Here is a 25,233-nt window from a genome sequence, read left to right on the forward strand (position 1 = left end):
AAAAGCAAGGTAGGGGTGTGGATCAGAAATCCAGTCAGTATCTGGTGTGACCTCCATTTACCTCATGTAGCTCAACACATCTCCTTCACATAGAATTGATCAGGCTGTTGATTGTGGCCTGTGGAGTGTTATCCCTCCTCATCAATGGCTGTGCCAAGTTGCTGGATATTGGCAGGAACTGGAACGCGCTGTCATACACGTCGGTCCGGCGCATCCCAAACATGGTCAATGGGTGAAATGTCTAGTGAATATTCAGGCCATGGAAGAAATGGGAAATGTTCAGCTTACAGGAATTGTGCACAGATGCTTGCGACATGGAGCTGTGCATTATCATGCTGAAACATGAAGTGATGGCGTCGGATGAATGGCACAACAATGGGCCTCAGGGTCTCGTCACGGTGTCTCTGTGCATTCAAATTCAGAAAAATGAACATTCAATTATCTGGCAACAGCTATGGTGGACATTCCTGCAGTCAGCATGCCAATTGCACGCTCCCGCAAAACTTTAGACATCTGTGGGGTTGTGTTGTGTGACAACACTGCACATTTTAGAGTGGCCTTTTATTGTCCCCAGCACAAGGTGCACCTGTGTAATGAGTATGCTGTTTAATCAGCTTCTTGATATGCCCCACCTGTCAGGTGGATGGATTATCTTGGCAAAGAAGAAATGCTCACTAAAACATGGATGTAAACACATTTCAGTTCATGAAACATGGGACCAACACTTTACATTTTTGTTCAGCATACATAAAGCCTTCATAAGCAATACATAAATGTTTCACAAATGATCTATAACCGTATCCGCATCTGTAGTGGAAGGTTGCAGAGCTGCAGCGCTGTTTGTCAGACCAAGAGAGGGTTAGCTAACACGCTAAGTAGTTGCAAAGTTGCTAATTAGCTCAAATGCGAACGTTGCCTGTGATGAGATGTGATGCAACCTTTGGTTTGCTAGGCGTTTGCGTTATATGTTTGACCTACCACTTTACTTTTGTTTGTCTCAAAATCTCTTCTTGTCATTGTTGATGAATATATGCCGTCTCTCGTTGCCAACGATAACAGGAGAAGTACCAGCGTGAGCAGGAGAAGCTGAAACAGGAGTGGGAGCGAGCGCAAAGAGAGGTGGAAGAGGAGGAGAGGCGGTACCATGAGGAGGTGTGTGTGTGTGTGTGTGTGTGTGTGTGTGTGTGTGTGTGTGTGTGTGTGTGTGTGTGTGTGTGTGTGTGTGTGTGTGTGTGTGTGTGTGTGTGTGTGTGTGTGTGTGTGTGTGTGTGTGTGTGTGTGTGTGTGTGTGTACTTGATGAAGATGGCAGGGTTGAGAGTGTGTATTTGCAGTGTGGGGGAGTAGTGAACTACATGTAGTTTAACTAGTAATTCAACTACATTTGCAGTAGCTTGTTGGTAGTTAAACTCAATTCTAGGTAGTGTTTTCTGTAGTGAATTACTTTTTTTGCCATGTAACGATGTAACTAACTACTGGAACCACACTACTTTTTTTGCAAAAATAAGATAAATATGGGTGAAGTAGGCAATCATTTCCTTTCTTGTTTGGCATCAGTCCTGCCTAAATCTCACTTGAAACATTGTTTTTGTGTTTAACATATGACCCCAAAGTGATCTGTTCTTGTAATTTTGTATTCTATGACATTTCAGATTGACATAAGATAGTTTTTCACGAAGTAATACTTTTTCAAAGTAACTTTAGTTAAGTAATCTATCTTCTTCATATGGATAGCTTTAGTGTAGCTTAACTTCTTCCAGTGTGAAGTAGTTGGTAGCTTGGTAAGCTACAGTGCCTTTGGAAAGTATTCTGACCCCTTTTTGTTAGGTTACTGCCCTATTCTAAAATTGATTAAATCGTTTTTTTCCCTCATCAATCTACACACAATAACCCATAATGACAAAGCAAAAACAGGATTTTATAAATTTTTGCTAATTTATTAAAAATGTCAAATGTAAATATCACATTTACATAAGTATTCAGCCCTTTACTCTTTACTTTGTTGAAGCAGCTTTGGCAGCGATTACAGCCGCGAGTCTTCGTGGGTATTACGCTACAAGCTTGGCACACCTGTATTTGGGGACTTTCTCCCATTCTTCTCTGCAGATCCTCTCAAGTTCTGTCAGGTTGCATGGGGAGCGTTGCTGCGCAGCTATTTCAGGTCTCACCAGAGATGTTCGATCGGCTTCAAGTCCGGGCTCTGGCTGGGCCACTCAAGGACATTCAGAGGCTAGTCCCAAAGCCACTCATGCGATGTCTTGGCTGTGTGATTAGGTTCGTTGTCCTGTTGGAACGTGAACCTTCACCCCAGTCTGAGGTCCTGAGCGCAGGAGCAGGTTTTCATTGAGGATCTCTCTGTACTTTGCGCCGTTCAACTTCCGTCATGTGCCTTTTACTGAGGAGTGGCTTCTGTCTGGACACTCTACCATAAAGGCCTGATTGTTGGAGTGCTGCAGAGATGGTTGTCCTTTTGGAAGGTTCTCCCATCTCCACAGAGGAACTCTAGAGCTCTGTCTGGGTGACCATCAGATTTTTGGTCACCTCCCTCACCAAGATCCTTCTTGGCGGCCAGCTATAGGAAGAGTCTTGGTGGTTCCAAACTTCTTCCATTTAAGAATGATGGAGGCCACTGTGTTCTTGGGGACCTTCAATGCTGCATAAATATGTTGGTACCCTTCCCCAGACGGGTACTAAAACACAATCGATACAATCCTGTCTCGGAGCACTACGGACAATTCCTTCGACCTCATGGCTTGGTTTTTGCTCTGACATGCACTGTCAACTGTGGGACCTTATTTCGACATTTCCAAATCATTACCAATAAATTGAATTTACCACAGGTGGACTCCAATCAAGTTGTAGAAACATCTCAAGGATGATCAATGGAAACAGGATGCACCTGAGCTCAATTTCAAGTCTCATAGCAACGGGTCTGAATACTTATGTAAATAAGGTATTTCTGTTTTTGCTTTGTCGTTATGGGGTATTGTGTGCAGATTGCTGAGGATTTTTATTTTTTTCTCAATTTTAGAATAAGGCTATAACGTAACAAAATGTGGAAAAAGTCAATGGGTCTGAATACTTTCCGAAGCCACTGTATGTATGTGACTGCTGACTGAAAACAAACGTGTTATCATCCTATCAGTGTCCTCCTACCTTTTCCCTACAATGACTCTTTCCTGCATTATGCACTCCCTCCCTTCATCCTTCAATCTTCCCTCCTTCCCCTCCCCCTTTTACCTCCTCCCTCCGCCTTCTTTCGTCCTTGCCTCCCTCCCTCCTTTCCTCCCTCCACAGGAGCGCAGGATACTAGAAGAGACTGTGGCCCCCCTGACCCCCCTCTCCTGCAACTTGCCCTCCCCCATCCGGGGGGACGCCCCCACACCAACGGACACCCAGGACACCATCGTCCGGTCGCTGGCCGACTGGGAACGCAAGCAGGAGCTGCTGGAGAGGCAGGGGGTGAGAGGAGACGTTATATTGGGTTACCTTTGGAATCAATCTCACATTTTGAATGAGCCATTTTATTCAACAGTAAATATCTGCAAAGAGGCAATGTGTTTTTTTGTTACACTGGATTTTAAGGTAATACAACTTGACACAGTTCGAAGGCATTATACTCAGTGTATGAGTAGGGACGTGGACTTCACTAATCCAGTGAAATTGTGAACTAACCGTTTGAATTTATTGAACAGCTAATATGTCCCATAATGCAGTATGTTTTGTGTTTCAGTGGATTTTAGGGTGATTGTAACTAACCCTTTGAAACTGCCTTTGTCTCCGTTCATCCACCAGGGGAACACAGAGAGTGTGGAATGGAAACAACAAGACAACGACAGGAGTAGTGACATCAGCACAGCGTCCAGAGATGAGAGCCTGAAAACAGCAGTTTGGTCAGTCTGAGAGCGAGCGTGCGTGCATGCGTGCGTGTGTGTGTGGACATGTTTAACTATAGTTGTGGGGACCAGAAGTCCACACAAGAATAGTAAACCAACAAAAATTTGACCAACCATTTTCTTGGTCCCCACAAGGTCAAAATCTATTTCTAAAGGCGTTTAGTGTGAGGGTTAGAATTAGTGTGAGGGTTAGAATTAGTGTGAGGGTTAGAATTAGGGTTAGGAGATAGGAGATAGGGTTCGTTTTAGGGTTAGGAGCTAGGGTTAGGTTTAGGGTTAAGGTTAGGTTTTTGGGTTAAGGTTAGGGTTAGGGTTAAGGTTAGGGTAAGGGTACGGGTTAGGGTTTAGGGAAAATAGGATTTTGAATGGGACTGAATTGTATGTCCCCACAAGGTTAGCTGTTTGGCGGGGTTTGGCCAGGGTAGGCTGTCATTGTAAATGAGAATTTGTTCTTAACTGACTTGCCTAGTTAAATTAAGGTTAAATAACATTTCATTTAAACATTTAAAAATCTGTGTGTGTGTGTGTGTGTGTGTGTGTGTGTGTGTGTGTGTGTGTGTGTGTGTGTGTGTGTGTGTGTGTGTGTGTGTGTGTGTGTGTGTGTGTGTGTGTGTGTGTGTGTGTGTGTGTGTGTATGTGTGTGTGTGTGTGTGTGTGTGTGTGCCCTTGAACCCTACAATGGGCGTGAAAATAATCACTTTCTATTTATTATCATGGCTCATTAATGACAAATGTAAAAAAATTTGTACCCAAACTGAAACTAATCAGTCATTTAAGCAAACATTCAATCATCCACAGCTCGATCAGCCAGAACAGCAGTCAGACAGACAAGCTGGCTCCGAGTCTGAAGAACGGTCAAAGAGCACCACCCGCCATGGCCCTGCCCCAGCCCCCCAACAAGAAACAACATCCAGAGGTCTTACTAGACTGCACCAAACCCAGCCAGCAGACGCCCTCTCGGGACAGGAGGTATGTGTGGGTGCGGAGAGATGTGGGGTGGGGGTAGGGTGCATGCATGAGTGTGAGTTTGTTCTATCATTCACAGGCTAATATACACTGTATCATACAGAGAGGTTTCTCTTTTTGTTTTTAAGTTAGTTTATTGAATGCTACTCCACATCTTCTATCTGTTTGATGGACATGCCTTTTACCCAGATGGCCTTGCCTCACTGTCATGATAAACTGTTCATCTCAAACCACCCACTCGCCCCTACCAACTCAATCGGAGGGCCCTCCGTTGTCACGTGTTGCTGACGAAACTCCGAAGGGTGACTTCCAGAGAGTGGCGAGGGGATCAATAAACCCATCAACAATGGGACACACTGGTGACTTGAATGATGCAATTCGTGTTCCACTTTTAAATAATAAAACAAGCATAACATTTAAATGAGCAAATCCAGCCTATCGTTTTACAAGAGATAAAGCTCGGTAACAGTTAAGCATTTAATTTGGGAGGTATTTCATCTGTTACGTGTCAAGTCTCAATATCAGACATAAACAAATTGGCGTGGCATGTAATTAGGCACGACTCTCCATTCTGTTGTTCTGAATTGCACATAATTCCAAACACATCACGGTGCATGTTGGGATATCACTTCGCTCTGAATTATGCAGCCTTGCTGGCTTGGCTGAAGTGGCTATCGCAGGGTCTAATTAGCCCCATGCACCCTCGATAATTTTTACTCCATAAGCTTTGGGGCACTTGTGTATATGGCGGAGGCACACGGGAATGAGCAAATGGAGGGCTGTGGGAAAGGGAGTGATTTGGGATTCAGTGAAGGCTTTATAGATTAATGACAACAGAGATGATACATTTACAAATTCACCAAAAAAAGTCCCTTATTTATAATTGTCCAACCAATAAAAATGTATTTTTTTTGTGGTTCAAGAGATTAAAAAATAAATAAAATAAGAACACATATTGGTAAACCTACTGCCTATAGTGCGAATTTGTAAAATGCAGCTGTATTGCACACTGTATGGTCAACAGAATTGGCATACAACATCTGTATTTTCACCTATAACAGTGTTTCCCAACTCAAGTCTTGAGTTCCCAACAGCACACATTTTTGGTGTCACCCCTGACAAACTCACCTGATTCATCATTGAGGGCTTGATGATTTAGTTGACAAGTTAAATCAGGTGTGCTTGACCGGGGCTACAAAAATGTGTGTTTGGGGTACTCGAGGACTGGAGTTGGGAAACACTGACCGATTGAACCTCAATATTGTTTGCTTAGCTCCCATACTTTTGATTGGTCCAATTCATACTAATGGATTCAATCATGTCCATGTTGCATGTTGCTCTTCATCTCCAGGTGTGGCTCTATTGAAACCATGGGGCCCAGTCCATTAAAGTCACCCACCACATGCCCATTCGACATGCCTCCATCTCCAAACAGGTATTTTGACGCATGTTGACATATTGTACACCAGAGGGCGCCAAACTCAGCTCCTTGAGACCACTCGCTGCTGCGTCTGTCATCTGTTGTATTGAGAAGGATATTGAACTTGCCGCAAGTGCAAGGTTTGATCTCTGTGATTAGTAGGGCAATCATGTCAGTTCTACAGAAGACATTTCTGGTATCTCAAACTGGTATAACTGAGTCACATATACTGTAGTAATAGGGCACACCCCCTCCCGAGTGGCACAGCGGTTAAAGGCACTGCATCTCAGTGCAAGAGGCGTCACTGCAGTCCCTGGTTCGAATCCAGGCTGCATCACATGTGCCTGTGATTGGGAGTCCCATAAGGTGGCGCGCAATTGGCCCAGCGTCGTCCAGGTTTGGCCGGGGTAGGCCGTCATTGTAAATAAGAAATGTGTCTTAACTGACTTACCTAGTTAAATAAAGGTTACACGTGTAGATTCATATGCTTTTGCTACAGTATATGCGAGTCAGGAGGAATCTACAAGCCTCAATCCCTAAATGTTCCATTCACTATCACTGGACCATACTTCATTTGGCAGCGCGGTCGTTCAGTTTGTGCTGCTCAGTTGTCAATCTGTGTTAATCGGGACCATATTCTCCCCTGCAGGTCAGTGAGCGGTAAGAAGCTGTGTTCCAGTTGCAGCCACCCTCTGGGCAAAGGGGCGGCCATGATCATTGAGACCCTCAGCCTTTACTTCCACATCCAGTGCTTTAAGGTCAGTATCACGCAGGCAGGCTGTGTTAGGTCAGCACCACATCCATCCATAGGTAGTAGCCACAGGGCCGTGACTAATGCACTTGATGATGAATTTCAGTCCAACCCGTAGACCCAACCCCCCCCCCAGATTCTCCTTGTTGATCTTTAAGGATAGTACAGGGGCAGGTAAAATGTCCCACCCAACCAATCAGAAGGCAAGGTGAAGGATTTACTATATTGCTTAAACCTTTTCGAATCCTCTCTCATCAATACTTTAACCGATGCCGCCAGCTTTGTCAGATCAGCGATTACTACAAGGAAGTAAGGAAAGAATTATGCATTTTCAACGTATTCAAACAAAGCCTATGTCTATCTTTGCTTCCACCTTCCTCTCTCTCTCTCTTCCTCTTCCCCCTCTCTTCACCCTGCAGTGTGGGGTCTGTAAGGGGCAGCTGGGTGACACCACCACGGGGACAGACGTGAGGATTCGGAACGGCCTCCTCAACTGCCACCAGTGCTATATCCGCTCCCGCTGTGAGTCACACACACACACGCATGGTTACACACACACGTATACATACTTGCATACACACTATCTCTCTCTCAAACTCACACATACAGACTCCCTCTCTTTCTCGCATACACACCTTTGTCTTCCTCGCTTTCACATGATAAATAGCTACATCACACACTGATTAATTTATTGCCCTTTTCACACTATTAATTTTGCTGATATAGGAGTATCATTGACCAAATTGCCTCAGAGAAATACATGTATTTTTCCTTAATCCAATTGAATTATGATGATCATCTATTAGAGAATTTACGTTTGTGCTTATTATTGCTCTATTTCTTTTCAGCAGCCGGCCAGCCAACCACATTGTGACGACATTGGGAAAGCACAAGGATTACGGGGAAATTGTCTCCCTTTTTCTCCAGTAATCGACATATGCGTGGAATGTGTCTTGTCTGTCAAGGCCTATGTTGGGATTTTTGCAATATCTGCAATTCACATCCCATGACTTTATTGAAATGGGCCAAAATATTCCTGACCTTGGGAAATTGTGTGTGCATTGAATATTAGTGACTGATCGTTGTAGTTGCCCTATGGATTATATTGACCCTGTATGATTACAGCTCAAAGGTTCTCATTTCCTCGTTTCTATATGCACCCACAAGCCCTTGTGAAGATGGTGGCCATTTTGATTCTGAGCTCTGATACTGTAAATTTGGTGTAGACAGTATGACAGCCACCATCACTTCCAAAGTGAATAGGAAACTCCTGAAAATAGCAATGCAATGAAATCCAACAAACTGAGTTTGGGACTTAGACTAAATATTTGTTAATAAGAAAAACCTTTTCTTTGAATCTCTTGTACGGAGGTTGTTAGATAGGCCTTGTTAGTCTTTCGTTTGTAACTTCAGCTTTTCATTTGTTCCTTTAAGAAGGTTGTCAAGATTTTGAATTAAAGTGTCAAGTATTGTAATAGAAGTGTATTCCATTTTGATGACTTGAGGTCTTTAGGGGTTATTTCTTGATGGTCAGCAAAAGTCTTAGAAAAGCCAGATTTTTTCCTCCTGATTTAAATTTTTGCTGAAATCACAATTAATCCAAACTCTGGTTTAAATTCTGGGAGTAAAATTGTTTTTCTGCCTTTCTTATATTTACAGGAAGCTCGAAAATTGGCTGTTTATCTTTTATTTATTCCCTATTGCTTTAGTAGCCTACTGGATTAAAAAAAATATACCGTGCTGTTACTAGGATATACATTACCGTAACATCGCACTTTGGCCTGAAAAGGTCATCCTTTTCTCTCTTTCTTTGCTCGAAACAAATATCCGCTTACAAAGTTAGATGTACTTGATTTTAGAGCAATAACAGGAACTGGTGCATGTGAACTGGTTGCGCTTGTGGAGGTTAACAATTGTCATTAGTACGGATGTATGCTACTGTACTAAACCATTCGGTTTCCTCTTAACCCAATTCTCTTTAGGAATTCCACGCTTGAAATGTCATAAAACATGTGCCTTAGGTAAGCAGGTGATTGCACACGCCAGGGAAGGGAACCCAATTACGGTGTCCACTTAAGTATGACTGGTAAGAATGGGAGGTATTTGTCCATTTGAGTATGATTGGGTAGGTTAGGAGGTTTTTGTCGAAATAGTGCTAAAACACAGAGGACACTGCACCAGGACTTAAAATCGCCCCACTCCAATTTTTTGTTGTTGATATCCCCCTTTATTTTTTGCTCATGTCATAGCCTACCAAACCTTCCATTGATTTCGTGATTTGCGGTGATAGTCTTTACAATTTAAAACGGAATTTAGAATATATCTAAGACACACGGTGGAAATATTTCATATCAGCCATTTGCAACAACAAAAATGCCATTGTTTTTTAATTGTGTTTCCGAATGTTTTTATTGTATTATAATGAGTCTACATGCCTCTCCCTGTTGACAGTGGTGACGATTTTGGTAAATGCTCAGCAATAGAATACTATTTTCAACACAAAAAATAATAATCATTAGGCCTACTTGTTGCGTTGTGAAATTATGGCTAAAATGTTCTTACCAGCAGTTGCACGTGAGTAACATTTGTTTGGATATTAACTAAAGACCAGTGCCAGCAGTTTGAGAAATTATACCAGTTGTGGATATATGTTAAAATGGACGTAGGCCTATTCCAAATCATTTCCTATGTCGAAATAAATCCATAGCTTACTCTTATATCGGATGTATGATCCATTCTCAAATGTAGCTTACAACTTTGCCCGTCTGGGTACATTTTTCTGACATACTGTATTTTTAAGCTTCGGTTCTGATTGTGTCTTTTTTAATTTTACTTAGGAAATGAATCAATCTCGGCTAATTCTGCAGGGGGGCATCTTTGAGACAGAAATATCGATATTGTCTTAGCAGGATGAATAGCTTGGGAATTATATTTTATGTCTAAGTTCTGTATTTATTGTAATATTCACCTGAACACTATCCGAATATAGATACATGTGATGTTCAAATGCAATGGCTTTATAGTATACTGTATGTTTATAAATAAAATGTAACAAAAAATGGACTTGTGGGTGTCTGTAGTTATGATATTATGAAGTAATGTGCAGCATGTGGGCGATTCGGCTCAACTTGCCAGAAGCGTGCTTTCTGGAGGGATGCGCTGTCCATGGTGCTGAAATCAATCCCCAGCCAGTAGAATGGGCCACGGCCGCCAGAATGGTGTCTTTCAGTGTATTAGGTGACTTATATTATAGATGTGCATAGTAATACATTATATTATAGAATCCATGACAAAAGTTATTAAAGAATGTGATTTAATTTGTGAGAACCAATATGTGAATTTGACATGGATTAGGGAATCAGAAGACAATAGCAATTTATGTGCGAATTTGGTTAACCTTTCTTTTTAAAATATTTTCTATGCAGAATTGTAGCCTAAGGTGTTTGCTTACATTTTGTCTAAAGATGTACAAAGAAAAACATGACAAAGCAAATTTGATTATTATTTTTATCATCAACAACCATTTCAATGGTACACCTGGAAAACTATGTGAACATGTAGAAATATTTCCCTCTTAAATATAAGCATTCATTACCTACATATAAATAGCTTTCAAATCCTGGACAAAACATGTTACATTATGCTCACAAAATGGGGGAAATTATTATAAAATTGGACAGAAAAGACAACATGCAAATAAAAATGAAATAAATACAATGTTTGCATCCATTCCCTTTTTTTACACAAAATAAATTCGCCAATTGTAACTTTGTAAAACATCAAAAAGGACTGTGATTCTACAAGGGGAGTATGGCCTATGGTCAACTATAGGATACAATAATACATATTAACACTATACAATTTGAGCCAAAAAAACACAGCCTTAGAAAGACACACAAAACAATTAGGCCTACTTATTCCTGTCAGCAGTGAACTGTTGTACTTTGTGCCTTTTTTGGGGGAAATAATGCATGTTCATTTGATATCAACAATTGAGAAAAAAAACGACATTCTTCATGAGCCCTGAAACAGTGACGAATAGGCTACTTATACTTAACAAGTTGCGTCAGGAAAATGACAAAATAGTCGATGTCTCATTCGATAATAAGCAGAGATATTCGATATATCAAACACCTTCAGTCAAATCAGAATGTTGGCAACTTTTTAAAAAACAAAGCAGTTGTAGCCTACGGTGTCCGATATATTTTGACATCTGGTCCTATGATGGGACTGCGTATGAATGCGCAGCTGTTAGTGGTTACTTGAACCAAACGGTTATAAGTGCAGAATGACCACAATACCAGACGATAACCGAGAAGGAAGGCGTGAGGCAAAAAAATAAAAGTAGTAATCTTCGTTATTTTACAACCGCGGTTATGATTGGCCTATCAGTGTCCTTCTGTCTGTCTTGTAACATCCCTCCTTCCACGGACTCAACACTCCTCAGTCACCGGAGTCAGTAAACCATGTTTCTCTTGTTGATTTAATCAATGGGTCTCCGCTGTATTAGAACATGCTTGTCTTTACTAACGTAGCTTTGGCTCCGTTCTGTCTTTGCAAAGAGGACAGTACGCTGGCGAACGGTCCACCCAATGAGTCCGGGATAGAGGTGATGGTGCCGGGGGCAGAAGCCCAGCCTTGAATCGGTGTGTTTCCACACATGCCGGGAGACACTGATGTCTTCCCTTGGTCCACTTGTCCGTTTCCGCTGGAAATGTTGACCTGGCCACTGGTTGGACTGGGCCCGCTGCAGTTGGACGTTGGGACGGGGTTGGGCCCTGGTCCTCCGGTGCTGTCAGGATCGGTAGATTTGGTCTCTTTACTGTCCTCGTCCCTAGAGTCCGACTTCTTCCCGGAGCCATTCTTGGCAGCTGCAGCGGCAGCAGATGCCGCGCGCTCTTGCTTGCGGAATTTGGCGCGTCGGTTTTGGAACCACACCTTAACAACGAAAAACAGATCCAAAAGATTTAGACAACTGATAGTGAGCTTTTTTAAATTGTCATTCAATCAAATGGGACTACTGTATATGTAAATGACTGAAACCATTGTCATTCTGTCAATATTGGATGATGCAATATGATACTGTATCCGCATATTGACAGTCGGAAAACAACCCTCAAATGTGTAGTTATTCACATATAAGCATACAACAGTGTAAGCCTAGGAGTTCTGTACGGACCTGATTTTGGCAAAAGTCGTAATAAACCAAATACCATTTTTTTAACCCCAAAATAATAGTAGGGAGCCTTGTTCGTAATGACTCGAGTGCACTTGGATGAGGTGAGGATAGCGCCGGATAGCATAGCCTACCTGTACTCTGGCTTCAGTCAAATCGATTTTGAGCGCCAGCTCTTCTCGTGTGTAGATATCCGGGTAGTGGGTCTCAGCAAAAACCCTCTCGAGCTCCTTGAGCTGTGCGCTGGTAAAAGTGGTCCGAATGCGCCTCTGCTTTCTCTTCTCGTTCAGTCCACCATGATCCGTAAAGAGTTTGTAAGGAACTGGGGGAAATAAATGTCAACATTAAACGTATTTGCAATGGCAATAGCTATGGAGTAATAGAAAGATTTGATCATATGTAATTGCAATGTTGTCAGATTAAAATCAATCCGAATTAGGATGATTCTGTTGAAAATCGGGTTATATTGTTATTGTGTTCTATAATCTGTTTGATTTCTTGTGGATTAGTGCTAAATTGAGACCAGTGATGAAATGTAATGTGGTTAATTGTAATGGTAAACTAATTCTTGCTTTGATATTGGGGTTCAAGTTTGGAAACTTGTCATAATGTTGCCATCTGTCCCGGTAGTTGCTATTGTAACTCCAATTCCGTGTCAATAATGAGCTTTAGTCTTTGGTTATCTAATTATTTTCGAAGCTTTATGTCTCGTCGCAAAGTAAATAAATTATGCCTATCATTTTGGCAGCTTAAGATAATTTTGTTGGCGGTTTGGGTGTGACTGGTATAGTGTAACCCCGTAACTGAATTACCGATTGCCTGCAATCGCTTCTAACGTGATAAATTATTTCATTTGTGTAAGCAAATTTCGTTTGGTAAATACTAAACACATTTCCATTTTCAAATGCAATCAAGACGTCCTATATACCCGGGTAGAGAGCGTGGAGTGGTGGACAAAGTTGGCGGTTGCTTACCTGCAGCGTACGGGCTGCTTTGGTGGTCCCGCAGGGTCCCCAGACTGCAAGACCCCGGCGTGAGCGACGGGCAGCCGGAGGTAGCCCCAAACGTGGTCCTGATCGGATTGTACTGAAACCCACTGGCTTGACTGCACGAGCTGAAGTCCGCGTAGGCTGATGCCAAGCTTGACGTGTCCATCCCGGCCATACATGACTCGTAGGCAGAGGAATTTAAGTAAGAATACTCCATTTTATACATTTGAAAAGGCTCCGTGGATAAAGAAAGCAGCACTTCCCAGGAAAAATGATAAGAACGCGAGATATGTTGGGGAGAAATGAATTGCTTGGATTTGACTGTTTTGGTAAGAGGCTAGACCGTGGGTAGATGTGCACTGCTCGGCGCCTGCTCCAAAACTGGCCTCCTTTATAGGAGCTTCGCCCTGTTTTATGAAAAGCCCCCTAAGAGCCGCCTAGCCTCAGGTCTCTAGAGCATATAGTCCTCATAATAAACTTGGCTCTTTCCGCTTGGACAATAGCAAAGCGTTTGGTCTTATTGCTAGCGCTTTTTTTACATGACAATAACTCATCAGTCTATTGGGCTGGCACTGTGGGACCGCGCTGTCCAACCTCCCTATCATTGATCCCCTGCATCTCTAATTAGAATTTAATACCACGCCATTACGAGCCAAGCCCCCCCCCTCCCCTCCCTCCCTCCCAGCGCGCTATCCACCTCTCTCCTTTCTAACCACCATCTTGCCCTTTAATTCAATCACACCACTTGGAAATAATGAAAGTTGGGTGACGATTCTCCCTGATCCAATTTCCCCCAAGCTTTTAAGCCTTTTAACCGACCGTATACCTTGGGCAGAATTTCAGATAGTATTCCACTTCTCTCTTCTTGCCTTTTGATCACACTGTTTTGCACTCTTTCTTGGCTAGAAGTACGGATGCCTGGATGCTATACCTTGTAGGAATGTTAGCTCATGCGTAATTTTACAACAAAGGTCGATCTCAGGAGCGTATGAGATCTGTAGTGTTGTTAAATTACACACCATCTAACACTCTTACACAAGGTTGGATTGTTGTTTTTATTGTTTAATAATTCTATAATGATTTTTATTATTACTTTTATTGCTATTATTGGACTTTTGGTGTTGTTTTGCCCTACCACTGTTGTTGTTGTCTGACTGTTGTTGTCTCAACAAACGAAACGAAAGTAGCCTGAACGAAAACAAAATGGTAGGCCAGACCGGCAATGTTTCCTTTTTAAAATTCACCTTATTATAGGAATATAGGCTATTCCTGTAATAAATACTGGATGGGTATAGTCTATTCCTATGAAACAATTATGATAGTCCTGTATTATTTCAATTACTTAAGGTAAAGCCGCAGAATAGGTTTTATCTTCTAAATTACACTTCATGTGCACCGGGTGTTTCAATTAAACTTCGGGGGTATTTTTTTATGATTCAAATTAGTTTGTTATTCGTTTTATTGCATTCATTATTCCCTTAATTTGGCCAAAAATATCTTTCTAATTAATGTAACTAAGTTGTGAGCAAGCCATCGGAACTTCTAGGCACACAATATTAGGCTAATTTGGTTTTGGTAATAAGGTGAACCTTTTTGTAAGGTGGCCTATTGTTCTTTCATTTGATCACGTTCCTGCCCATAACCCACATGTCATCTTTTCTGTTTTGTCCACAGACTATTTCTCCAAGGAATTCTTTTGCCTTTCTAAAGAAAAATGCCGTGTAGCAACATTTCATTCGTTGCGTAATGTTTCTTTTTCTTCCACTGCAATACTACCCGACGGAAGTGTATCAAAATAAAGGTGTACATATGTCTAGGCACAATTATATTTTTCTGCATCAATTGAAGACGAATGTTCGCCAGAATCCTCTGACAAATAAATTGACAAGTTGTTTCCAAGTCTCCAGCCATAAAACCAGGGATGTGCACACTGCACACATCTGTGGGGATAGGTAACTCAAAAGAACCCCTATAAGATTAACGTCAATTTGAGGGTAATCATTCAAAGTATACATTTAAAAAAAAATTCACCGTGAAATTGAAACGAAGGCATCTGCCAAAAATAGATCTTTAATTATTTGAGGTAAACTGATAAAGGCTTTGACCCATTGTTGGTGTCTCTAGAAAAGAAAGTAGGCCCATGTATTTTTTTTATGAAGTTCAAAATAGGAGATGCAAGGTACATTGAACAAAAAAACGATTATAACATTGAAGATGTTACGCTATTGAAGTCCTATGCGATCGATTGTTTTTTTTCTCACCACAATCGCTGACGCGTTCCAGTGTCTTTCCCCCTTTTCTTTAAGCGTTGCAAATTCAATGATGAACGACAATAAAAAGGAATTCTTTCTTGACACAACCCAGTCCCTTTTATGTAAATGCGTTCTCTTTCTTTCTATTTTTCTTTCTACACGCGAGTTGTGACTTAAAGTTGTAAAGCCTACCAAATGGTTAATTTGATTATTGAAACCAAAGACCAACTGGTTCACCGTCCTCCCTCCACGCGTCTGGCACCGCAAAAGAAGCCATCTCTATGAATTAATCTAATAATGGACAAAGAACCGAGAAGTCCTTTCTGATATTTTGCCGAGGCAAATATAATTATAGCGTTTGCCATCCGTTTCTCTCATTCAAATGGATCTTTATTCGACCTGACCATAGTCCACCAGCCATTGAAACGCCCTCCTTTATATTTTCAACATCTCCCTTTATTCTATCAACTGGTTTCGAAATATGTTGGGCGGAATACAATTTCAGAGTTAAAACCTTTGATATTTTGATTCGAGAATGTTACGCTCGTCCTCACATTTGTAAGACACGCACGCAGGCACAGCACCGACACACACACACGTTTGTTTTCAAAATCAACGAAATAAAATAAGATTTGAGTCAGACTATGAGTTGAGCCTTTTTCAAAAGTGGTTGAAATACAATTACGCATTACACTTTCGGTAATGATGATGTTAACAAGTCCTCCCACTTGAAATTAAGCATTATCTCAAAAACAAATATCACAAGTGCATGGAATCCGGGGTTTACAGTAACATAATGGCTATTTCATAAAAATGAACCTGCAGTTAATTTGTTAAACCTTCGACACATAAATGACAGCAACCATACTATCACTTAAATGAATCAGAACAACTGTGATGCGTGCGAGACACTACATTTTCATTGGCAAGTGCCACACAATAACCGGAGACATTTAAAAGGCGGACAAGGAACTCCTCTTCTTTTAGTGGCCTCTGTCGTTGCTCAGCAATACAGGAATGCGGGTCGACAGGGGGACAAAAAAGAGGAACAAAATGACATTGTCTGTGGATGGATTGGATATATCACACTCACAAAAAGGGAAAATACAGAGGGGGATCAAGACACTGCGATGGGAGGAACCTCTGTCACATTGAACATAATGTCTTACTCGGGTTGACGAAAACTTACCGTTATCAAAACGGTTATTAATAAGGGCGTACGTGTTCGGGGTGGGGTCGAATCACAAGCCAAAGGCAATGTTGATGATAAAGCTCAACATAAAATATTCATTCGGCTTGTTCTCCTGACAATTTCGTCTGATATCTCAATTTGATATTGAGATGATTAAGGCCTATACTAAAGTGCCAAGGGAAAATAAAACGCACAGCACCAAACATAAAATAAACGAATAGGCTATGGAATTGTTTACACATTTACCACTGTGCAATGAAGTGCCCTCTGAGACTTATGTTATTTTTCAAGTGCAAAATGTAGCAATCACTAATCTCGTATTATAAGGGAATTATGAGCATATTTAATGTCACTGTTTTTCGATAGCAATTCTATAGCGATATGGGAAATCATTTGTCACATAATATTTCCTTATTAGACCTAGACCAATTTCTTCCCTTTTTTCCTACATCCATAGCCGCAGCATTTTGACTTGCCTACTTTTCAATGTCAAAATAAAGCTTTTATACCAGTCAAGTGAGCATGAAGACGTCGATGTAAGAATGTGATTTTATGATTTCCCTGCGAAAAATAATAGGCTATGTGGCGCGTCACCGGGCGCATCACGTTTCCACGCGCACAGATGGAAGGTGACATCTGGGGAAGAGGTAAATTAAATTAAATTCTTTTGATGCCTGGACGAAAAGTTTCACACACACAAAAAAAGTGTGTTGTGCTGTCCAGAATACAAGAACTCGATGGGCACTTTTCTGTCGAAGATGCTGGTCTGTGATAACTACTTCAATTAGTTGTGGGAGGCCTACTTCATATAAATCTGCCTCTGCCTCAACATAATGATGTACGCAATGTGATGATGACAATATGGTCAAAATGAGGATATGTTGATGACGATAATGGTGGGTGGTGATGATGACGATAATATTGTTTATGATTAGGTTGAGCATTGGAAATCAGCCATCTTCGGTCGTGTGTTGATCAAAGCGAGTTGATAGGACGCAATTGCAAGATATAACATCTAATATTCTCTATGACGTTATCCATGTCTTCCAAACCTCGCCGGTCATCTTCGTGGGTCGAAGGCTTGTGGTCTGTCTGCCCTCCTCGGGTTGCGCCTCTGCATTTTAAGCATTTTGAGGGCCTCCCAAGTGACAGAGACCAGCGACTAGATTAGCATAAAAATCTTATTCCACAGGATAAGATTAACAAACAGCCTACGTTGCCCTCGAACGCGGACCTGGCAGGAGTGAGAGCTATAGGCTAGGAATCAATTACTAAATTACTCAAACCTCTAAGTCGACATTAACGCAGAGGCATGCCATCGACCAGCCTGAAATAAAGATTTTTGAAAAGATGTGATCATTAAATCTCTCGCCAGTGTTCAAAAAATGTGGTTAATAAAATCGTCCAAAATGAGATGGAATTAAATTCTTATCAGAGTCCCATGTCATCATTTCATCTCGTGCTGTTTAACATAGGTCAATGGCCTTCATGCGAGTTCCCTCTCTTTAAATAAACTTAGTAAGTGAATCCTCCCCTCCTCGAGACATTGTTTGCTTGTTAATTTATCAGAGTTTGGCGGATATGACTGCATGCCTACTCCATGAGATAAAACCGGGAATTATAAAATATAGTCCACAGTTTTATGACAATATGCATTTTTTTATTTAGATCTTTTGTTTGTTTTATTTATTTTATCAACACAAATATAATGTATTTTATAGTAGCCCTATAGTCAACCTTTTTTTGTTTGCCTAATTTCACGCATTTTACACATAAGCATAGGCCTAGGCTGTGTTAGGCCTACGTTTTTCACATGTAGGCCTAAACCCCAAATGTCTTGGGGACTACTTAAACTCAAGCTGTCAAAGCCTTACTAGCTGTCTCCCCTAAGTAGCCGTGCGGGGTCGTCATGTGTCAGGCCAGTGGCGGGCGAAAGAGAGGGCATATTTTACTTAGCATATACTGGCATTATTCCCCCCACATTAGCAATTGACAATTATTAGCTCCAGTTTCATAAATCAGCTGCTTGGAGCGTTATTATTGTTGAATTGAATGGCTGTTGGGGAAGTGAGGGTCAGTGTCATTAACTAGCCCCCCGAATCCCCGCGCGTTCCTCCCCCGGCCCCCTGAAGGCATTTGGGCTCAATACAAGGCAAAGACCTGCTGGCTAATATCGCCGTGTGGTCGGGCTAAAAGCTTAATCACACATGCATTAGCCAGAGACAGCGGGCCATTGTGTACACGTAGGTTTACTGGAATTAAGCGATTAATGGCCGGCTAGGACGGCAGGCGACAGGGCAGCGCATCAAGAATGATGGAGCGCTTTTTAATGTTAAAAACAAAAATTGGCCAATGAGAGAGCGGATGTCGCGCTGACCGGTGCGGCGTCAAGGGGAGCGGCAATTACAGTAGACCTAGTCTCTCAATTCATCATAACACGTCAAGGTCATTGTGAAATGATATTGAAGATTGTATCCCAGCGCATTGTAATGTTTATTGCTTTGCTCTTATACCTATTCCAACGATGCACACGTGTAAACACCTGCCATGCATCACAAAAGCTTACCAATTTGTTTCGCCTTATGCAGTAGACCCCTTTATTTTCATTCATTTCATATTTGATGGCTTCACTTGTAAGTTCTGCATTACAGAACATTTTTTGTATGAGTAATCCCTTTAGGCCAATAATTACACGGTCACCTTATGAATGAATTATCATGAATAATTCAAAATAAACCCAAAAGTGGAAATTGTTAATATAATTAATTAGGCAGACTATAATATCCAGGCAACATAATTATTTAATAAAAATGAAATGTATTCACATGCTGGAGCTTGTACCATATGTAATGTGAATATGTTTGTGGGATGTTGCTACAGGGACAAAGGTTGTCCATTCATTACAATAATATATTACACACATTTGTCTTGTATTGCACATTCCACAAATTGCTTTAATTTATATTGGTAGTTAACTTGCCGACTGCTAAATTGTTGAATCTATAGTTTCAGCCTGCAAGAAGGCATCTATTTTCACAAGGAGGCTTGACTGGGTAACCTATCACCCCAAATACTGTAATCTTCTTGTGGGTTTATATCCACTTCATTTAACCATAACTACATTCTATGGAACTCAGAACCTCAGCAGAGAGACAACACTCAATCAAAACCACAAACTGGGTTTCCAAGATTAGTCCAAAACATCATTTTTCTTGCACTGCAGGCTAAGGTTGATACTCAACAAAACAATATAGTGTGAACCTAGAAGAAACTCTACTGCATATTAATATACACATTTTTCTCACTGTTGTTGAAAGAAGAAAAAAGTATCCTTAACCCGGTTATAATCGGTTTTGATTGAATAGGGCCTTCAATACCCACAGCCACTAGCCAATCATAATGCCTGCGGATCAATCAAAGCTAATTTGATTGGATGTAATCCTTAAAAAATAGCCAGATGGGAGCAATCGGATGCAGTCTGCCCGTCTGAGCCTCTGATTCACTTCCTGTTCCCAGAAGGCCCCTCTCTCTCGAAGAAGAAGAAAATGCTCCAGTACTTCCCTCTCCCAGCCTCCCATGAGATTGTGTGACGTGTGTGACAAATTGCTGGATGTGCAGTTTTCTGAAGCGAAACCAACATGCCTCTCATCATCATAGGGCACAAATTTGATCAGAACACACCCAGAATCCCCAAGCTATCTGATGATGAATTGGTGTATCAGAGACTATGTTTATGCATCCCTCACTGGCAAACGAGAGTAAATTAATTCTCAGGCAAATATCAGGCTTGGGATTCCACAAGGGTGAGTACTGGGTCTACCCACCTTGGTTAATTGCCGAACATTTCCATAGAACATAGTAAAAGTAAACAGAAGTTATCTTATATCTGGTGATGTTTAAATATACATGTACCCATCCATCTTTTGGTCCCACAGAGTCCACTTCAGGGAAGAATTAGACAAGATTTTTGGAGTATTGACTCGGAACCATTATGGAACCAAAACCAGAATACACAGGGGCTCTCCAGAAACAGCTTCTGCTGTCAGGTACTCACATTGTCCTCTACGCCATGATAATGTGCTGAGTAAGCACAATAGACATCCAAATGGTTTTGCAATTATAGAAATGACGGAGAAGTTTTGATCTGTTATAGCTCCTAATCGTGTTTTTTTAATTATGTTTTTGTTTTCAAATACTTTCTCTCATGCATTTTTCCCATTGATGCCATGACCTCCCACGCTATGACCTGTGTAGGAGCTCATATGAACAGCTTTTGTTTTACTTCAGCCACTGTACAGTTGACTTGGCTAGCGCTCGGTCTAAGTCCATATTGAACCGACCCATAGAATGAAAACCAATAGCCCAGGGGTGATATAAAGTATCACTCAGAAGACAGAGCAAAGCCTAAGAGTAGCAATAAAGCTAACGCAATCAAATAAAATGGTTTTCTGAATAAAGGTGGGATGAAAGCGATAGCCTGAAATCTCTATTTACAGACCCTGGGCAGAGGTGACAGTTTGATGAAGCCGAATCCTACAGCAAGTTTATATTTGTTTTTCTGAGGTCAGATTTTAAAAAAAATCCCCCAACCAACACTATATATAATATGAGATAGGCTATTTATTCACTGCTGATACCATGTTTAGGAAATCATGTTGGTTTGGATTCAAGTTTCAGTCTGTCCTGCATACCTCATTTTAGTCAAGCTGTTTGGAGGAGTATACAGATTTTTTGCACACTGACGGGACAAACCCTGGAAGGGTCTCAGGGCCAAAAACATGGAGCACATGTCATCGCCAGTGTGTGGGAGTTTGGTTTGAAAAGATAAACGCAAAGCCTTCCCGAAAGTATTCAACCCCCATGACGTTTTTCCACATTTTGTTGTGTTACAGCCTGAATTTTAAATGAATTCAATATGGTGTCACTAATCTACACACAATATCCCATGATGTCAAAGTAGAATTTAGATTTAGTAAATGTTTACAAATTAATTGAAAATACTGCACAATGTTTACAAATGAATTTAAATTACTGCACAATACTAAATTAAATGACAGAGTGAAAAAGAAGGAAGCCTGTACAGAATAAAATAGTCCAAAACATACATCCTGTTTGCAACAAGGCACTAAAGTAATACTGAAAAGAATGAGGCAAATACTTTTTTTGTTGTTGTCATGAATACAAAGCATTACGTTTGGGGCAAATCCAACACAACACATCACTGAGTACCACTCTTCATATTTTCAAGCATGGTGGTGGCTGCATCATGTTATGGGTATGCTTGTCATCGGCAAGGACTAGGGAGTCTTTTTTTTTGTTGGATAAAAATAAACGGAATAGAGCTAAGCATCTGCAAAATCCGAGAGGAAAACCTGTCTGCTTTCCAACAGACACTGGAAGACAAGTTCCCCTTTCATCAGGACTATAACCTAAACACAAGGCCAAATCTACATCAGAGTTGCTTACCAAGAGGACATTGAATGTTCTGTGTAGCAAAGATCAACAACCAGCTTCACCGAACGGCCACGCAGGGGCACGTGCCCCAGTCCCCCCGACCTCCAGGGGCACCCCAACCCCCAAAAAATAAAATAATTGGGAGGTCGTGGGGCCCCCAGATAGCATATGATAGCAAAAAGTGTAGAATTGTAGGAAATTAGGTTTAAACCGCAACATTTTCTCTCAGCCTCAGGCAAAATGTAAACAAAAGCATGAGAGGAGCTATAAAACAAAAACCTTTTCCCCTTGCACAATGGCAAAAAGTGTAGAATTGCAGGAAATTAGCTTTGACAAAATGTGTAGAATAGCATTATAAAACTTCACATTTTTCTCTCTGCACCATGGCCCCAGCCCTGAGCTTGACAGAGCTCAGAAAGAAAGAATGATGGGCAAATATTGTGTAATCCAAGTGTGCAAAGCTCTTAGAGACTTATCCAAAAGTACTCACAGCTGTAATTGCTGCCAAAGCTGTTTCTAACATATATTGACACAGGGGGTTAAATACTTATCGAATCAAGATATATTAGTGTTTAAAAAATAAAAATAAATTATTATTATTGTGTAGATCGTTGACAAAAAAAATACAAAGTGGGATTAAAATAGATTTTTAACGCAACACAATGTGGAAAAAGTCAAGGGGGTTGAATACTTAGGCCTAATGGTGAGCAATAATGCATCCAATTACGAGTTTAAGGTGCAGTCATACTCCAATGATCAGTAACGAGACTTCAATGTGCCCACCATTAAGCCCATGCTCAAAACATAAACACTATTTCCCTGCATATTTGTTCACCCTCTCTTCCCACTGTGTCAATTTTTGTGAGATCAACGCGCATCCATCCATGCATCTGAATCATTGGGGCCTGAGCACTAGCTGGCCACGTGGAGGCAGATTGATGTCATTGTCTCGGCACACTGACCTTTGCTGTAATACCCACGGCAGACATCGCAAACTCTCACATCAATTTAGCCCAATTGGATGTGGCATGTCTTGGCTAACTCGATTTGTGGAGAAATGCACCTGTCTCTGCCTTCTCTCCCTATAGATTTTGGCTGAAGTGGGGGGGGGGGGGGGGGTAAGGGAGGGGAGGGGGGCTTGGAGTGGAGCTGCTGCATGGATGTAGCTCTCCACCCCCATCCACCAATCCCTCTATCCCTCCCTCCCTCCATCTCTCTGCAGATGTAGCCCCGTCTGCAGTAGCACACCCCCGTGTGTCTTGCCTTTCCAAGGTCTGGCCAGAGCGTCTCCGAGCAGCAGAAGGAAACCCATTAGCCAGCCGGATAATCTGATTAGGGAAACGTTAAAGGGGGATGTGGATTTAAACAGGGAGGAGAGGAAGAAAGTTTGAGGTTTTATTAAGGTTGTTCATTTCTCATATGGTTTGTGTGTATGGGGGGGGGGATTTGTGTGTGTGTGTGTGTGTGTGTGTGTGTGTGTGTGTGTGTGTGTGTGTGTGTGTGTGTGTGTGTGTGTGTGTGTGTGTGTGTGTGTGTGTGTGTGTGTGTGTGTGTGTGTGTGTGTGTGTGTGTGTGTGTGTGTGTGTGTGTAAATGTGTGTAAGTGTTTGTAAAACAGAGAGAGAGAGCGAGAGAGAAAGATCGAAGATGAACGAGTATTAATGGTGTGTGTCTTTGACTATTGACAAGCTATATGTGCATGAGTTTGTGCATGCCTGTATGTGTGTCTGTGTGCATGCATTAAACTGTGTTTTTATGTCTAGGCCTGTGTGTGGGTGTGCATTCTTTATATTCTTTTGTCGATTTGTGCATTTGCGTTAGTGTGCGAGAGACAGTCGATTGTGTGTGTGTGTGTGTGTGTGTGTGTGTGTGTGTGTGTGTGTGTGTGTGTGTGTGTGTGTGTGTGTGTGTGTGTGTGTGTGTGTGTGTGTGTGTGTGTGTGTGTGTGTGTGTGTGTTTGCCTGCATGCGTGTGTGTGTGCGTAGGTGTATGTGTGCGAATGTGTGGGTGCATGACGTGTGCCTGCGCGCATATGCATCCGTGTTTGTGTGTATGCGTGTGCGTTATGCAAAGCAGTGTGAGCTGTCAGCGATGAATAATATACAGTGGGTTATGAGCATTAGGTAATGAGGCGCATGCTGTGAGATAAGCGCTAACGCAGTATGCCATGGCCCTCCATCTGTGCTGACACTGTTTATTTGTGATTACAAACAAACACACCCACCAGCACCAGGTATAAATGGGGCGCTATAGTCCCACCGTGAGGCTTGCGCATTTTGTACTTCTAACCCCATTTCAACGTTGTGCGTTTGAGCTACAGACGACCTATGTCTTCTGCATCAGCTGATACCAACCATTGGTCTGTGTGATTAACGGGGGCTGATTAGAGTTTGTTTGTGAGACAAGGGCAGATTCTTACAAACATTTCTGTAAAGGCCCGAACAGTTTGAGCTACAAACTATTATGAACCATCTATGAAAAGGTGTAAATCTCACACAACAAGCACATGTAACATGTTTTCATCTATGATGCTCACAAGCTACATAAGTGTCGTTAGGTCAGGGGTTCTTCTACATAGAAGATCATTGTAAATCCCAGGACATAGTGTCTATAATACTGTAATAAGCTCATATATTTGCTGTCACAAGCTAGAAACTCCACACATTTGTCACTGACTAGTTGGATAGTCATGTCCCACTGAGCAAACAATTTCCGTACTTACAGCATTCCTAGAAATACATTTCTTATAAGGTTTTTTGCTTGTCAGACCTTAGTTTTTTTATGGAGATTTTTTTAATGGCACTCATGAATGCAGCTGTTTATGTCAAGTTGTTTCGTGTTCTACTTGTAGCCCTGGTTGTCCTGAAAAGAACATGGTAAAACACTTTAATTGTCAGAAAAATATGTGCCACACCCTGATCTGTTTCACCTGTCCTTGGGCTTGTCTTCATCTCCTCCAGGTGTCGGCCATCTTCCCCACTTATACTCTGGGTGTTTATACCTGTGTTTTCTGTCTGACTGTGCCAGTTCGTCTTGTTTGTCAAGCTTACCAGCTTTTGACCTGTCAGCTCCTGTCTTTTCCCAGCCTCGCTTTTTCTCATCCTCCTGGTTTTTGACCCTTGCCTGTCCTGACCCTGTAC

General features: G+C 41.6%; 2 protein-coding genes across 13 annotated transcripts in view; one reads left to right on the forward strand and one right to left on the reverse strand.

Moving 5' to 3' along the window:
* Positions 1 to 10,094, forward strand: part of LOC139581093 (LIM and calponin homology domains-containing protein 1-like) — a 166,704-nt gene extending 156,610 nt beyond the window's left edge. For 10 of the 12 annotated variants that reach the window (XM_071410480.1, XM_071410485.1, XM_071410481.1 and 7 more), the window contains 8 exons: positions 1,060 to 1,152; positions 3,296 to 3,460; positions 3,794 to 3,891; positions 4,693 to 4,863; positions 6,212 to 6,295; positions 6,930 to 7,038; positions 7,451 to 7,553; positions 7,880 to 10,094. In XM_071410480.1, coding sequence (XP_071266581.1) covers positions 1,060 to 1,152; positions 3,296 to 3,460; positions 3,794 to 3,891; positions 4,693 to 4,863; positions 6,212 to 6,295; positions 6,930 to 7,038; positions 7,451 to 7,553; positions 7,880 to 7,905 — 849 coding nt within the window. In that variant the 3' untranslated portion in view covers positions 7,906 to 10,094. The remainder of the gene's footprint in view (positions 1 to 1,059; positions 1,153 to 3,295; positions 3,461 to 3,793; positions 3,892 to 4,692; positions 4,864 to 6,211; positions 6,296 to 6,929; positions 7,039 to 7,450; positions 7,554 to 7,879) is intronic. The other 2 variants (XM_071410482.1, XM_071410484.1) reach the window with 2 other exon arrangements.
* A 430-nt stretch (positions 10,095 to 10,524) lies between these two features.
* LOC139581095 (paired mesoderm homeobox protein 2B-like) lies at positions 10,525 to 13,776 on the reverse strand. The gene is made up of 3 exons (XM_071410493.1): positions 13,182 to 13,776; positions 12,342 to 12,529; positions 10,525 to 11,969 (listed from the first exon to the last, which is right to left on the reverse strand). Exons 1-3 carry the CDS (start codon positions 13,420 to 13,422, stop codon positions 11,538 to 11,540), a joined length of 861 nt encoding a protein of 286 aa, XP_071266594.1. The 5' UTR covers positions 13,423 to 13,776; the 3' UTR covers positions 10,525 to 11,537.
* Positions 13,777 to 25,233: the final 11,457 nt, after the last annotated feature.

Source organism: Salvelinus alpinus, chromosome 7 (genome assembly GCF_045679555.1).
Source record: "Salvelinus alpinus chromosome 7, SLU_Salpinus.1, whole genome shotgun sequence".
NCBI classification, from domain to species: Eukaryota; Metazoa; Chordata; class Actinopteri; order Salmoniformes; family Salmonidae; genus Salvelinus; species Salvelinus alpinus.